Source organism: Arvicanthis niloticus, chromosome 10, assembly GCF_011762505.2.
Source record: "Arvicanthis niloticus isolate mArvNil1 chromosome 10, mArvNil1.pat.X, whole genome shotgun sequence".
Lineage (NCBI taxonomy): Eukaryota > Metazoa > Chordata > Mammalia > Rodentia > Muridae > Arvicanthis > Arvicanthis niloticus.
The window spans coordinates 54,265,214-54,279,063 of record NC_047667.1 but is presented as its reverse complement, the minus strand read 5'-3'; the positions used below and the strand labels follow the sequence as shown (position 1 = coordinate 54,279,063).

The window sequence follows — 13,850 nt, the reverse complement described above, 5'->3', positions numbered from 1 at the left end:
CAACAGAACCTGAGTTTTGCCTCCAGAGACGATACAAACCCCAGGCATGGTGGTTTATTGTGGCATGCATTGTCATTTCAGTACTAGTGAGGTGGGAACATATGGACCCCTGGGATTTACTGGCCACATGGTCTTCTCTGATTGGTGAGCTCCAGACCAATGAGAGACCCTGTCTCAAAAGAGAGAGAAGCTGTACCAGAGGATGATGCTTGATGTTGTTCTCTGGTTGCAACAGTTTTAGGTTAGAGGAAACTGAGAGGTTAGTAAGGGAGCCCCACATGACCTGCATCTTATTTCCCGCATGATTGGCATGTCAGTATAGAGCGTTCATTGGATCAAATGACCTTGTATTGAAAAATTCTTTAAAGAAGGTCACAGTTAACTCAGGAGTATGTCTGTATGTGTGTGTGTGTATGTATGTATGTATGTATGTATGTATGTATGTATGTATGTATGTATAATATGTGTTTCTGTTTCAAAAAATAGGATTTTTTTCTTTTAAATAAAATGTTTATGTCAGAACATAGTAAGTTAATAATTTGTTTTATTAATAGACATTTCTGCATTTTCTTAAACTTTAAATAAATATAAGCTTAGTGGACAAGCCCCAGTGGACACAGATAAAAAGCCCTTTAGGGTCCTGAGCAACTTTTAGGAAGCCAGTAGCCTCTGCAGAGCAGTTGTCGTCCCGCTCCCTCTTCTGCCCTCCTACCCCAGCACTATGGTGATGCTTTCTCTAGAAATCTCTTCCTTTCCTTGTCTTTAGGCCACTTCTTTATTGCTACAAGTCATGAAGATAACTTTGCACAGCCTGTCTCAATTCCCCAGTCTGTCTGCCCTTGTTTGTAGCCTCATACTACTTGATAAAGATTTCTATTTTGAAGTGTGAGATATACTTTCTATTGGTGTCTGTTTCTGACCTGAATCAGGGAGGCAACGTGACTTTCACCTTTGTAGAATAACATACCAGACATCCAGTTGGTTCTTAAGATTCATTTGTAGCAAGTTTAAATAGACATCTGATTCAGTGTCACTCATCTTTTGCAGGGACTAACCCAAGCCATCTTGCTGGCTTCCCATCTGAACACATATATTTGTTTCTTCCTCTATGGGAGCAAAGGCCAGACATTTATTTTCTCTTGGATACTTAGTTTAACACATCAGATAGGTTTTTTTCAAGTGTCTATTTTAAGCCTATCACTAAGCTAGGTCTTGCAAGGTATGGAAGGGGTAGACATCCTGAGAGCGAGATTCAGTAGAAAGTAACTAGTCATCTTTGTGGTTGCCCCTAGTGTGTCTCCCTTGGTCAAGGGCATCCAAGTCAGTCAATTGACACAGTTCAATTGAAGTCAGTTCAATCCAAATCTAGCCCTAATCCTGAGATGTAAATAATCCACAAGCAAGCAATTATCCAGTGAAAACAAAAATATGGGCAAACCACCCTCAGTACTTAGATGTAGAGCTATCAGTCAGATGCACCCAGATTCAACTATTGTCACGATTCACCTTGGGAAATGATGTGCCCATTTGGCCAACAACACTCATTTCTTCAGTGTTCCCTTGCTGGCAGCCATTGGAGTAGAAGAAAGTAGAAGGACGGATACAAGAAAAGTTCAGGACTCACTTTCTAGCTTGTTTAGGCAGCTCACACAAGTAAACGCGGGTTTACTTGAGCTACAACTGAGCATCCTGTGCATACATTCCAAACTAAATCTAAAGCTTCCTTTTCGCTATTAGTCTAACATTTAAAAGAAAACAGTTTTGCTTCAGATTATCTGAGTGCTATCTGCCATGCTAGCTGCTACCCACATGTGGCTATCGAGGACTTCAAATATATCTAATGAAATATTAAAAAGTAATGTTGGAATGTGTAGGTTTCAGTAGCGTATATTATTTAAATTATAACAATTATATTTAAACAGTTTCAAACATGATTACTGGAAAATTATAAGTGAGACTGGTGGATGCCATCTTATTCTTTCTGGACAACAAAAATGTAAACCTCAACCTAGTAGTTGGCCATCTAACTATCTGATTAACAGAGGGTCTTGGTTCAAGGCATTTCTCTTCTATACCCTGCCCATTCATTTTGCTAAAAGTCCATCCACAGACCCCAAGCCACATGCCTCTGTCCATCCTTGCAAAGCTTGATATTGAAATGAGGTCTCTCAAAGTCAGTCTCTCCCCTCCTCTGATAATATCATATGGAACACCCCACCTGAAAGCAGTTGCCAGCAAATCTCAGGCTGGCCATCTGGCAAGAGCTGAGGACAAAGGGAGGTTGTTGATGGAATGTTTCCATACTTACCGGAAGGTCAATACCAGTCCATCCCCACCCTCCCTTTTGTCTCCTCAGGCTGCTGAACCAGAGCAAGTCTCCATTCTCCCTGCAAAGCCCTTCCCCACAGAGCCCTCGTCTCGGAGCCTGCTCAGCTTCCGGAGCAGATCTCATCGGCAGTCATGGACTAATGGCAACACAAGTCTGATACTCCATATGCCCGATGCAAACACCCCGCTCCCATGTGTGTCTTTGTACTTATCAAAAGTGGTCTTTCCAGGCAAGAAAAGAACAGGAAATGCTAAGCAGCCTTTAGTTGTTCCTAGGGTACCACCGTGTTCCCATTTTAAGATGCCTTGAACCTTCTCCCGTCTGTTCCTGTTGCTGTTAACTAACTGACTCCTGGACATAGAACTAGTCTCCTCTCACTCCCATTGCCCTATACCAGGAATTGGTTTGCACGGAGACTACAATCGGCACTAGGACATTCCAGAAAGCTACCCACTTTGTACTTGTTTCTTAGACCAACATGGTGGGAAGCATCCTTGTGGCCCTGTGTAGATAAGGAAGCAGAGAGGGCAAGGGTGGGATGATGGTGTGGTGTAGTAGCAGGATTACTGCTCCAAGCATGTTTGAATCCTAAGCATGTGCTCACCTTCTTGACTTTTCTGTCTCTGTGAAACAAGAGGGGAATGGATGAAGCCTTTCCTGCTTCTGTCAGTTTACCCATTGGTCACTGCCTAAAGCAAATGTAAAACTTGTGATCTACAACCCTTTCTCAGATACCTGACAGTAGGCTGGTGTATGAGAGTCAGGACCTACCAGGTTTTATACTCTTAGGTCTTGATTAAACTGGGGACTCTATTTGTTCTATATTTATTTGGCTTCTCCAGATAGATGATATTATACATTTGGTTTTAGGAATACTTAACAACACACCTTCCTAAACTTTGAGGGTTTTTCAAATGTGTGTGTGTGTGTGTGTGTGTGTGTGTGTGTGTGTGTGTGTGTACGTGTACACATGTGTATGCACAGGTACCAGTATATGTGTGTGGTGCATATGAAGGCCAGAGGTCAAAGTTAGGTGTCACAATAACTCAACAAAATTATATTTTGTTCTCCAGTCTTTGTTTCCAGGCAACTTTTCTTATTTTATTAATTGAAAAAATTTTTCTTCGTGGAATATATTTTAGCATGTTTTCCTCTCCCCTAGTTCCTCCTAGACCATCCCAACCTCTTTACCCACTCAACTTTATGATCTTCAATCTCTTTCTCTCCCTCCCTCTCTCTCTCCCTCCCCCCTCTCTCTGTGTGTATGTGTGTGTGTTTAAAATTAATTTTTAAACTTCCACCAATAGCTAGACTCTACTGGGACCTGCAGAAAACTGCTATGGTTGCTTGATTTTTAGAGACTGGAAGAATGGAGTCTTGCAGTTTGTGCTGCTTCCAAGAGATTTGTAGATAATCAGAGGAGTTTGTTGAGATGGAGTAGGCAAGGAAGCAAACCATCGGATCCTCCCTTCATTAAGGGACAAGGGTCACATCTAATGCTCTTAAAGGTCATCTGTACATACTAGAAAAGATTATCTCACACACGTGTGCACACACACACACACATACACACACACACACACACATTTTAGCTGCTGTGGCTCACATGTCTCCTATTCTCTAAGAACACAGTATTTGGAGCACTCACTCTTTGTATTGGCAGGAGAAGGGGAACAAAATAGGCTGGTGAAGTGGCTCATATGAAAGGAACTTGCCACACACGCATGAGTGCCTGACTCTGGATCCCCAACACACACACACACATAAAATGCCAAGCATATACACCAGTACTCCCAGGCTGAGTAGCTGGAGTCAGACGGAATTCTGAAGCTCATTGGCTAACCAGTTAGCCTAGCCGAGTAAGTGAGATCCAGGGTCAGTGAGAAACTAGGTCTCAAAACTAAGTTGAAGAGGCGGTACAAACGGTGTGGCTAAGAGCTCTTCCAGCATCCAGGCCCGATGGCTTATAACTATCTGTACCTCTATTTCCAAGAAACCTGATGACGTTTTCTAGCCTACAAGGGCACATGGAGCATATGGCACACATGCATGTGGAGCCACTCATGAACATACATTAAAAATAATAAAATAACTAAAAACCTCTTTAAAATGAGATAGAAACTGAAAAAGACACTTGTTATTGTCATTTGATCTCAGCACAAACATACTTGGGTACCCACACATGTACCCACATACCTACATACGTAAATAACACACACACACATAGACAAACACACACATAATTAGGATTGGTTATATGTCAAAGAAGCACAAAGAAACAGCAAGTTAATAAATCAAATCTGTTTATTTCTCTTCTGGGTCATGATAGCTCAGGACTGCAGTGACCAAGTAGCTTCCAGACTTCCTTGGGACCCAGGTTCTTTCCTTCCACATGGCCTCCATAATCTTATTAGACCACTCCAGCTCTGGCTCTCACCTCTTCATCCCACACAAAGAGGAAGTAACACCATGAGGGAAAAGGCACATGTCAGTCATCTTTTAGGAAAGATAGCTTTGAAATGTCAGGTGACACTTCATTGTATCTCATACAGGAACATAGCCTGCAATGAAGCCCAAGAAATATGAGCCTTGTTCCAAGTCCCCTTATGCCAGCTGGACATGTAGAGTGCTACTTCAGAGGACAGTAGATTATATGGGATGCCTAGTGCTCTTTGACACGCACTGAGGAAGGTATCTTTGGTCTGTATTAGGACATGACTAGATCTGTGTAGCTCCAGCATTTCTACCCTGCCTGACTCAGGATCTCAGTTTCCCCATAGTCTGCCCACCACTCCAACCATAGTACCCCCATACATTACACATATGGCACATCTGGCCCTTTATACTTGTCTCACCTATAAGAGAGCATTTGCTTTAGGTGCCCTCCCTCTTCCCCTCTCTTTATTAAAATTCTATCTACTCTCGTTCCATACTCCCTCTATTTAGACCATCCTGTTGGGGGAATCTCCAGAAAGGAACCAGCTTCTAATAGGCCTGAGAGGCCTATTACCCCACTGAGGCCTGGAGAGGGTGGTAGGCTGAGCACTGGTTATGTGACACCTGTCCCTAGGTGACTGCAGACCAGGTCACCTTGACTTGAAGTCCTCCAAGATTACACACTACTGAGGAAGGTCAACTCCCCAGGGCTATCAGAGAGATGTTATCAGAAGTAGGCTGTACCACCTGAATGCAGCAAATGTCCATGGCCAGACTTAATAAACATGTGTTGATTGATAGTGGTTCCTTTCCTTTGGTTCCAAGGACATTTTGCACATAATACAGACCAGAGAACCCCTGGGATTCTTCCTACCTATGGCAGTTAACTGTGCAGGAGGCAAATCCTCTCTGTTGCTGTTCCATTGTCCAAGCTCAACTGATTAGAACTGAATTAACAGCTGTTTCCTGCATAAGTGGCCATTTCTAATCAGACAGGAGCTTTGCCTCTCTGTACTCACCTCTGCTTTGTTTTTTATTTGTTTGTCTGTTTACCTGTCTCAGAACAAAGCACAGTCCTGACCCTTACAAACACTTGAGTGAATCACTTGGTTTCGTGAAAAGAGCAAATAAATAAAGGGAGAGGTGTTAGATGTTTTAGATAAAATGCTAGTCTGTACAATTATCCAGAGAGGTCCTTCCCACCAGAGGTGCGGGGCAGGCTCCACCCTTCTCTTCCTAAGCACTTGTGTGGCACCAAGAGACCAGCTGATGCATCACACACTAGAGTACCTCACAGTCTTTCAGAATCCTGCACTGGAGGGACATGGGGAGGTCCATCAGACGGTGGCTTCAGTGACTACAGCTGCTAGAAGAGGTCAGAGGTCATTTTCACCCTGACCCAGCATATCTGTCTTTCTTTGAGAGAACCACTCCTTAGTAAAAGATGGAGAGCAGCAAGTGAAGCCTTCACAGTATACAGAAGAGCTGTTCACCCAGATAGGATGCTTCCCCCCACCCCGTGACTGACTCATCTGTGCCTGCAGAACTAAATACTGGGAGCCTTCCAATATCCACAACATGACAGAGCCCACAAACCTTGTTTTTACTTATTGATTTTGTCTTTCACAGAGAGACAAGTGTCAATGGCCACACTTTACTGATGAAGAGATGAAATCTGAGAGCCCAGCTTAGAGTCAAGATAAAAATGTTTCCATGCAGCGCAAACTTTTCTCTGTGTGCAGAGAGAGTGTATTCTTAAGGATAAAAACCTCAAGGCCTTCTCTTGATCCCTACCAATGATCCTCCCTCTATCATTGGGATAAGCTTGTACTGCTGTAAGCAAGAGCTGGGGAAAAGAATGTGTCCATTTGGTTTTGATTCAATTGTGACTTTTGGTAGGACTATTTTATTGAAGTTAAACATGTTTTTTCATCTTGCTGTGTATTCTGAGAGAGAGACAGAGAGACAGAGACAGAGAGATTGATTTTACGTGCAGCTCAGTTTGACTTTATTTTGTCTTTGATTTTGGAGCTGAAAGGCTAATTCCACTTCCTTCCCACTTTGATAGACATTAAATCAACTCATTTCTCCTAGGCAGGCTGTTGCTCCTCCACTCTGAACCCAGCTTCACTTCTCCTACCATCCTGCCCCCATGTAGATTCCTGGGGATGTCAGGAGAAATCTCCTATGCTCTGAGAACTCCTCCTGTGTGCTTTGGGAGTTTGTTGACATGTTTGCAAAAGTGTAAATTTTTTCTACATGTCTTATGCACAATAGGAGCCACACCCTGTGTGTCTGCCTTGGATTAAGTGATACTTTCTTTGAGATTTAACAAGTACCCATCTGGTGAGCACTAGAGAAGATTGCCTTCAGCTCAGATGGGCCAGCATCTTCTCCATCTTCTTCAAAGATAGCCTGAGACTTCCATAAGCCATTCATCATTCACCAGGTCCTGAGACCAGTCAACCCAGTCCTTAGCTTGTTGTCACTGTCAGGCACAGTGATTTGTAGGCCATACTCATTGACCCCTTCACTCCGAAGATGGTGACAAGTATCGTCATCATCTATGAGTGATCAGCTCAGCAGAATGAAGTACTGGGGCCAAACAGCACCTAACGAGTTGGAATTTGGATTTGAACATGTCTGCTCAGAGTTGAAAGGAGAGAACACAAGTCAGAGATAGCCAGTCCCCACAGAAAGCTTGAGAAACATGAGCAAAGACTCCTCAGCACACTAGAGAGAGGCATCTTCTAGTTCAAACTCTCTTCCATGTTAGTAAAAACTCTAAATGTAAAATTGCTAAGAACTCTGGGAGACTCTATCACAGAACCACACCTGTTCTTCTCTCCCATTCTGGTAGGCATTTGTCTTGAGCTCTACATGAGAAATACTGCTTCTTCAGCATGACCCCATGCTGATCCAAAGCTAATGGCACACACCGTGTGCTGCAATCTCCAACATGATGGACCTGTATTGCAAGGATGAAATGTTTCTAGAACCTCTGGGAGGGGTGGGCTTTAGGACCTTATCCATCTTAGCAAGAAGCTGCAGAACTCCTTCCCTTTAGTCTCAACTGAAGCCAAACTTTTACCACAAGCACATCCCCATGCCTCTGCAGAAGAAACCCATACCTCCTTAGAAGAAACTCCCATGGCCCTCCCCAGTCCCCAGCCCACCATACTCCACGAAATAAACAAATGGCTCATTTGTAAGAGGCTTTTAATTTCATCTCGGTATGTCATTAGAGAGTAGAATTAAGGATCTCTGTTTTCTTTCATTCACATAATATCTGCTACATTCTCCAACCAATCAGTCACACAGACACCATCCGTGCCACCTACACCTGCCTCATTCTCAGTAGACAGACTGGTTTGGGTTTCCTGATGGTTTGTATAAATTATGAAGAAGAGCACAAAAATCACACAACACACACTCTACCACTAAGGGACATGCTTCCTCTGGCCTTGCAGAGAATGAAGTGGATATGTGGGCATATTCATGGCTCTGATGATGTCTCCAGGCATGACATCATGCCTGTCACAGGCCCTGTCAGTGGAGTCCTTCTGTATTTCCCCTACTCATTCTGCTTCCCCAGAAGAATTCTAACACAGAAGATCCTGTCCTAGCACCATATTTGGAGATCAGGGCATGGAATTGTCCTCATATACAATGGAGACCAGGACATAGAATTGTCCCTGTGTACAATGGCTTCTGGGTCTTCCTCTGCTCAGGGTCAGCAAAGTGAGCTGAAAGGAAGAGTCTTGGGTACCTGCCTGGTCCCTTCTGCTTCTATGAACTCCATGAGGTTGTTTATGACCAGGACCTCTAGACTATGGACCCTCAAGAAAGAGACAGAGATCACAAGTAATTCCGGTTTTTGGGGGGTGCATACAGTCATTTTTAAATGACTTTCCAAAAACGTAAGAACAAAACAAAATAAATTTAAAAAAAAAAAAAAAAACAGATGTGCAAGCCAACACTTGCTTTAGAATTCCATCTACCATGCCTCTTCCACCTTCTCAGATGGAGCGTTGTCTCCACCCTCTCAGAGCTGTCTCTCTGTCATGTGGCTATGTGGGCTGTGCAGAGATATAGGACTTGGGGTACCAGAACTTCCTGCTCTGTGGCCCCAAGTATCCTTTATCATCAGGTACATGATCTGGTTATATTTTAAATCATATCAGATTTATTTTAGTTTCAACCTCCATCATGTCCTGGTGTAGAGCCTTAGTATCCGTAGGGAGGTAAGTGTGGCAACCACCTCATCCACACTCAGAGAGAAGGAGGTAGGTGTGGCTATCAACTTCATCCACACTCATCAAGGCTGAATCTGGGGGTAGAGACAACCTTGCTGATGCTGCCCAACCAAGATTTTCTTGCCCATGCCAAGAAGCCTAAAATCACATTCAGGCCCAGTGACTTGACACCAGAGTAAGCATGAGTTCACTATAGCATTGCTGCCTGCCATCTGGAGTTGTTCTTCTAAACATCGATGATATTCTGATCATAGAACGAACTCAAGCACTCAAAGCTGTGGGGCCAGGTGGAGCAGCCCTCTCTGCCCTGCCGATGAATCTCTCCAAACTAAAAATAAAGTTTATAAAAGTAAATTATCTCATTTTATAACTTAAGTGCATCAAGCATTTCCTTAAATATAGTTCACACTGAAAATAAAGTTACTTTTGCTGTACAGTTGGTGTCTGTTATAATTAGGAATAAACTTTGATGATAAAGTATGAAAGGTTACACACACATACACACACACACATACATACATCTATCTGTCTGTCTATTGGTGTATAGATGAATAGACATACAGCACCTCTTGACAAGCACTTCTCCAGAATGGTGGGAAGCTGTTAGGAGTCCCTAGGTATCTAGTTTGCTTGAGAATGTCTATATTAAAAGACCCTGTCCTTAATGATAAACACATCTTCATATCTAACACTAAGATTCTTATTAGAAACATTAAACTATGTGATCCATAATGTATTCAGTCTTTGGAAATGCTGAGCTACACCATATAATTAAACAACAGCATCCCCAACAAACCTCCCTCCCCAGCCCACCTTTTCTCTGGCCTCCTCATCCTAAAATCAGCAACCTCTTACACAGTATGGTTGCTCCATATGGGAGCCCAGCCACAAAATTCTAGAAGACTCAAGAGGTGAAATAGGAATTCTGCATGGAATACAGATGGTCAATGGGGTTTCCCACTCTGGACTGCAGGGGTCCAGCTTCGGAGGTTGCCAGGAAGCAGTCACCCAGGTTACTGAGAGATGTATCGTCGCTATCCAGGTCATGGAAAAGAGGTTCGGCACCTGAAATGAAGATGGAACATGGCCATGAGGGTCTGGAAAAAGTAACACCCTTGTGTGCTAAGAAATTACCTAAACTCACGAAGTGTTTGAACACATCCAAGGGATGAGAACCTACTAAGTGTTGAGGTATGGGGTGGGAAAAGCTACACACAAAAGTGTGAAGGTTACAATGCTAAGATCTGAAATTTCATAGGGAGCTCTTGTCCAAAGTTGGAAAAGCATTAAGCACCTGAGCTAAGCTATGCACAGTGAGGGTGCAGAGTGAACACAGGGTAGGCAAGACTCATCGCCAAAGGCTGGAGGGACATAGACAAGGATCCTGAATCTCCTCAGTCTCACAAAGAGCTCCTCAAGGACAGCTGGTTTGAAATGAACATGGATTCTTCAAGTGAAGTTCTGATCTTGCTGGTAACATTGGTCATTTCAAGCAGCAGAGATGTACCAAGGTTTCACTGCCTCCCCAGATTTCTGCCTCCCAAGAAAGGAAGGTTAGGCACCTGGCCTCAACTGTATCCTGGAGAGAGGGGTTAGGCAGTCACACTATACCACAGCTGAGTAACCTTTGCAATCGAAAACCTGCAACCTGGAGCCATGGCATGGTGTACCTACACTTTAGGTCAACTGGAAAGGCAGAAGCAAGCGCCTAAAACTTACTGTTGAGCTTCAGTTGTTTGTTTTGTTAAAAGTCATAGACATAAGGATTTGCAAAATAACAAAACCACATCTGCCCTGATCTCCCATGTGACAGAGTGAAAATGGTTTGAGTGTGACATGTGTCATCTTCTAAAGAAGAAAAAGATGGACGTCGCTGGGAAGCATACATACGAACCTAGAATGTACATGTTCCTGAGGTTGGTCAGTGAGAGTCCGCAAACACCATGGTAAGTGTTGGCTGAAGCTGGAATAAACCAAAGTGAATGTGGCTTTAACAAATTTGTGTGTGTGGGGGTGTGTGTGTGTGGTATGTGATGTATGTGCCTGCATATGTTAATGTGTGATGGGCACATGTCTGAGTGTGTGCATGTAGAGAACAAAAGGTAATTTAAGATATTTTCCTTAGCTTGTCTCCTCCTTACTCTTGAAAGTCACAAGTTTGATAAGACTGGCTGGCCAGCAAGCTCCATGGATGCACCTGCCTCTGCCCCTCAAGCACTGAGGTTACAGATATCTGTAGCCATGTCTGATTTCAACACGGATGCCAGAGATCTGAACTTTTGTCCTCTTGTATGTGTTAGAAGCATTTTACCAATTGGTCACATTCCTGGCCACAGCAACAAAAAAATATTAACTAAAGGAAAAAAGTTGGCAGGATGAACACCTTATGTCTCTACTACCAAATTTTACAAGAATGCTGAACCAAACTTTATTGTATAATAATCAGGACAACTTATGACATATTGTACCACATATTAAGTCACATATAGTGTAAGTCACACACTGCCTTTCTTAATGTAAACATGCAATGGCCTTGGTACCCTACACTCGTTCACTCCATCCCATCAGAGTCTCCAGGACATATCCTTTGAGCATTGCCTTAACTGACAAGGAAGTGGACAAGGAAAGGCTCAACAAAGGAGCCTCAAAAATGATGACACATGGAAATGTCACCAAAGAATGTACTCAGGAACACTCTGTACCCACCAGGTAGATGGTGTTAGCAATATTTTGTGGGACATATATTTACATTTGGTAATTCAGCAAGTCTCTGGGAACTGTGTAGATATGCTTAAGGAAAATGAGAAGCCCACAAGAGCAGACTGAGAGGGACCTCTGGGGACCGAGTCCCTCTTACCATAAGGGTGCATGTGATCTCCAGGCATCTGGGGTGGGGTGAGACCCTGTCGGAAGGGGTCAGAGTTGTAGACGCTCTGTTCAATGGCCAGCAGCTGCTGTGGGGTGGGCAACGTTGTATAGGGGTTCATGATCCCTTCCATGCCAGCATTCCCACTACCATTTGTCTGAGCTAGGGAACAAAATAAAAGAAGACAGATTATTTTCAACCCAAATAACCTAGGTTATTTTCAATCCCAGATCCCAAAAGACTGCACATCCCCCTACTAGTGACGTCCAGTGTTTTATGGTTCTCATAGTATGGCAGCCTACAGCCCCCCAGAGCAAGTGACCCAATGCGAGTCAGAACCCAGCATGTTATTCTATTTACTTAAGTTGTCCTTTGACAGTTGCATTCATGTATACAATATACTCTGGGATGGTGAGGCTGAGAGGAACTACCCCGTCTGTTTGTTTGTTTGTTTTTCTTTGACAATCTCATCCATGTATATAATATATTCTGAGAGGGTGAAAGCTAAGAGGAACTATCCAGTCTGTTTGTTTATTCTTTGACAATCTCATCCATATATATAGTATATTCTGATAGGGTGGGGCTGAGAGGAACCACTGCATCCTTTCCAACCCAGCTTTGGAAGTCTTACTCTTGCTCACTTCTATCTCATGATGGAGGTGACTCCCAAACAATATAGACAGTACTTTGTAAGACTCATGGAAGACCACCTCAGAGGCATGTGACTGAGCAAGCTGTGTGATTGCGGCTACAGAATTTTACTTCCCTGGCATTTTGTTTGCTCATCTACTAATTAGGAAGAGATGGGGTGGTGCCAGTGTTTCTCAGCCTGCGCCTACCAAAGCATGGACAGTGGAGGACGGAGGTGTGGGCTTGGAAGCTGAGCATTAGGACACTATATAGGCTTGACAGCCATGTGAAGGGATGGATCTTTCCTAAAATAACTCATTGCAAGCTCATCAGTCAAGTGGGACTCATGACACCGGACCAGCTGACATCACAGGGTTGATACAAAGATTCCATGAAAGTGGGCATGTTCTACATTCGCTACTTGCTACACTTGTGTACAGAAATTTATGAAAAGAAGAAATCATTCCTGCCTCCTCATCCTCAATATGAGCATGGCTCTATGAACTCCTAGCAATGATATTTCCCTCTGCCTCCTGCTGTCTTAAATATATTCTAGCAGCTGCCCTGCGACGTCTTTAAGCAGAGTCCTAAGCACTATCTCTGTGTTTTCGTGATACACTGGTGCAGTGTTCTCCTGAGTTTGTTGGTTTACATGTAGTCAAGTGACATGCATCTCTGATCTTCATATCTACAACCCTCTTTGAAGGCTGTAAGGGCCCTATATGACAAAAGTAGCAGGCATAATTACCCTTCTTTGTGGATGCATACATCCTACATCTCAATTACATGGAAAAATGTGTTGGTCTCAGATCAAATAACTTTGTAGTGGTGTAGGTCTGAGATCAGAATTTAAGACTCCTATTCTCCTTGATGTTTGTTCTTCCCCAGCAACCACTGTACCCATTTTTCTGTGTAGTACTATTTCTCTTCTACAAGCCCTGGTAAAAAGAAATGATGAAATTTGTAGGTAAGTGGGTGGAAACCGAAAAGATTATACTGATTGTGGTAACCTGGGCTCAGAAAGACAAATATCACATCTTCTCTCTCATATATGATCCAAACTTTGAATATTTAGATCTGTGTGTGTAACTTGGCGCGCCTGTACAAGTCAAGAAACTAGAAAGGTACCGTGGGGGAGCAGAGCTGACTTAAGGGAAGAGGACAAGTGAGCAGACAGATGATGGGAAAGGAGGAGGAGGGAATTCTAAGGTGGAACGGTTTAAGCAGGAATGGAAGACAGGTACAGGGATAATGAGTGCACACAAAGGGTTACTCAAAATTTAGTATTTATGGGAAAAACAAGTAAAAAACCTACTGATATATCCTGCATGAC

At 43.2% G+C, this 13,850-nt stretch overlaps 1 protein-coding gene across 1 annotated transcript in view; it reads right to left on the bottom strand.

Annotated features, from left to right (window-relative positions):
• Positions 1-7,967: 7,967 nt before the first annotated feature.
• The window catches only part of Lmx1a (LIM homeobox transcription factor 1 alpha), a 144,062-nt gene continuing 138,179 nt past the window's right edge, over positions 7,968-13,850 (bottom strand). The window contains exons 8-9 of the mRNA XM_034513124.2: positions 11,879-12,049; positions 7,968-10,086 (exon numbers count right to left, since the gene is read on the bottom strand). Coding sequence (XP_034369015.1) covers positions 9,926-10,086; positions 11,879-12,049 — 332 coding nt within the window. The 3' untranslated portion in view covers positions 7,968-9,925. The remainder of the gene's footprint in view (positions 10,087-11,878; positions 12,050-13,850) is intronic.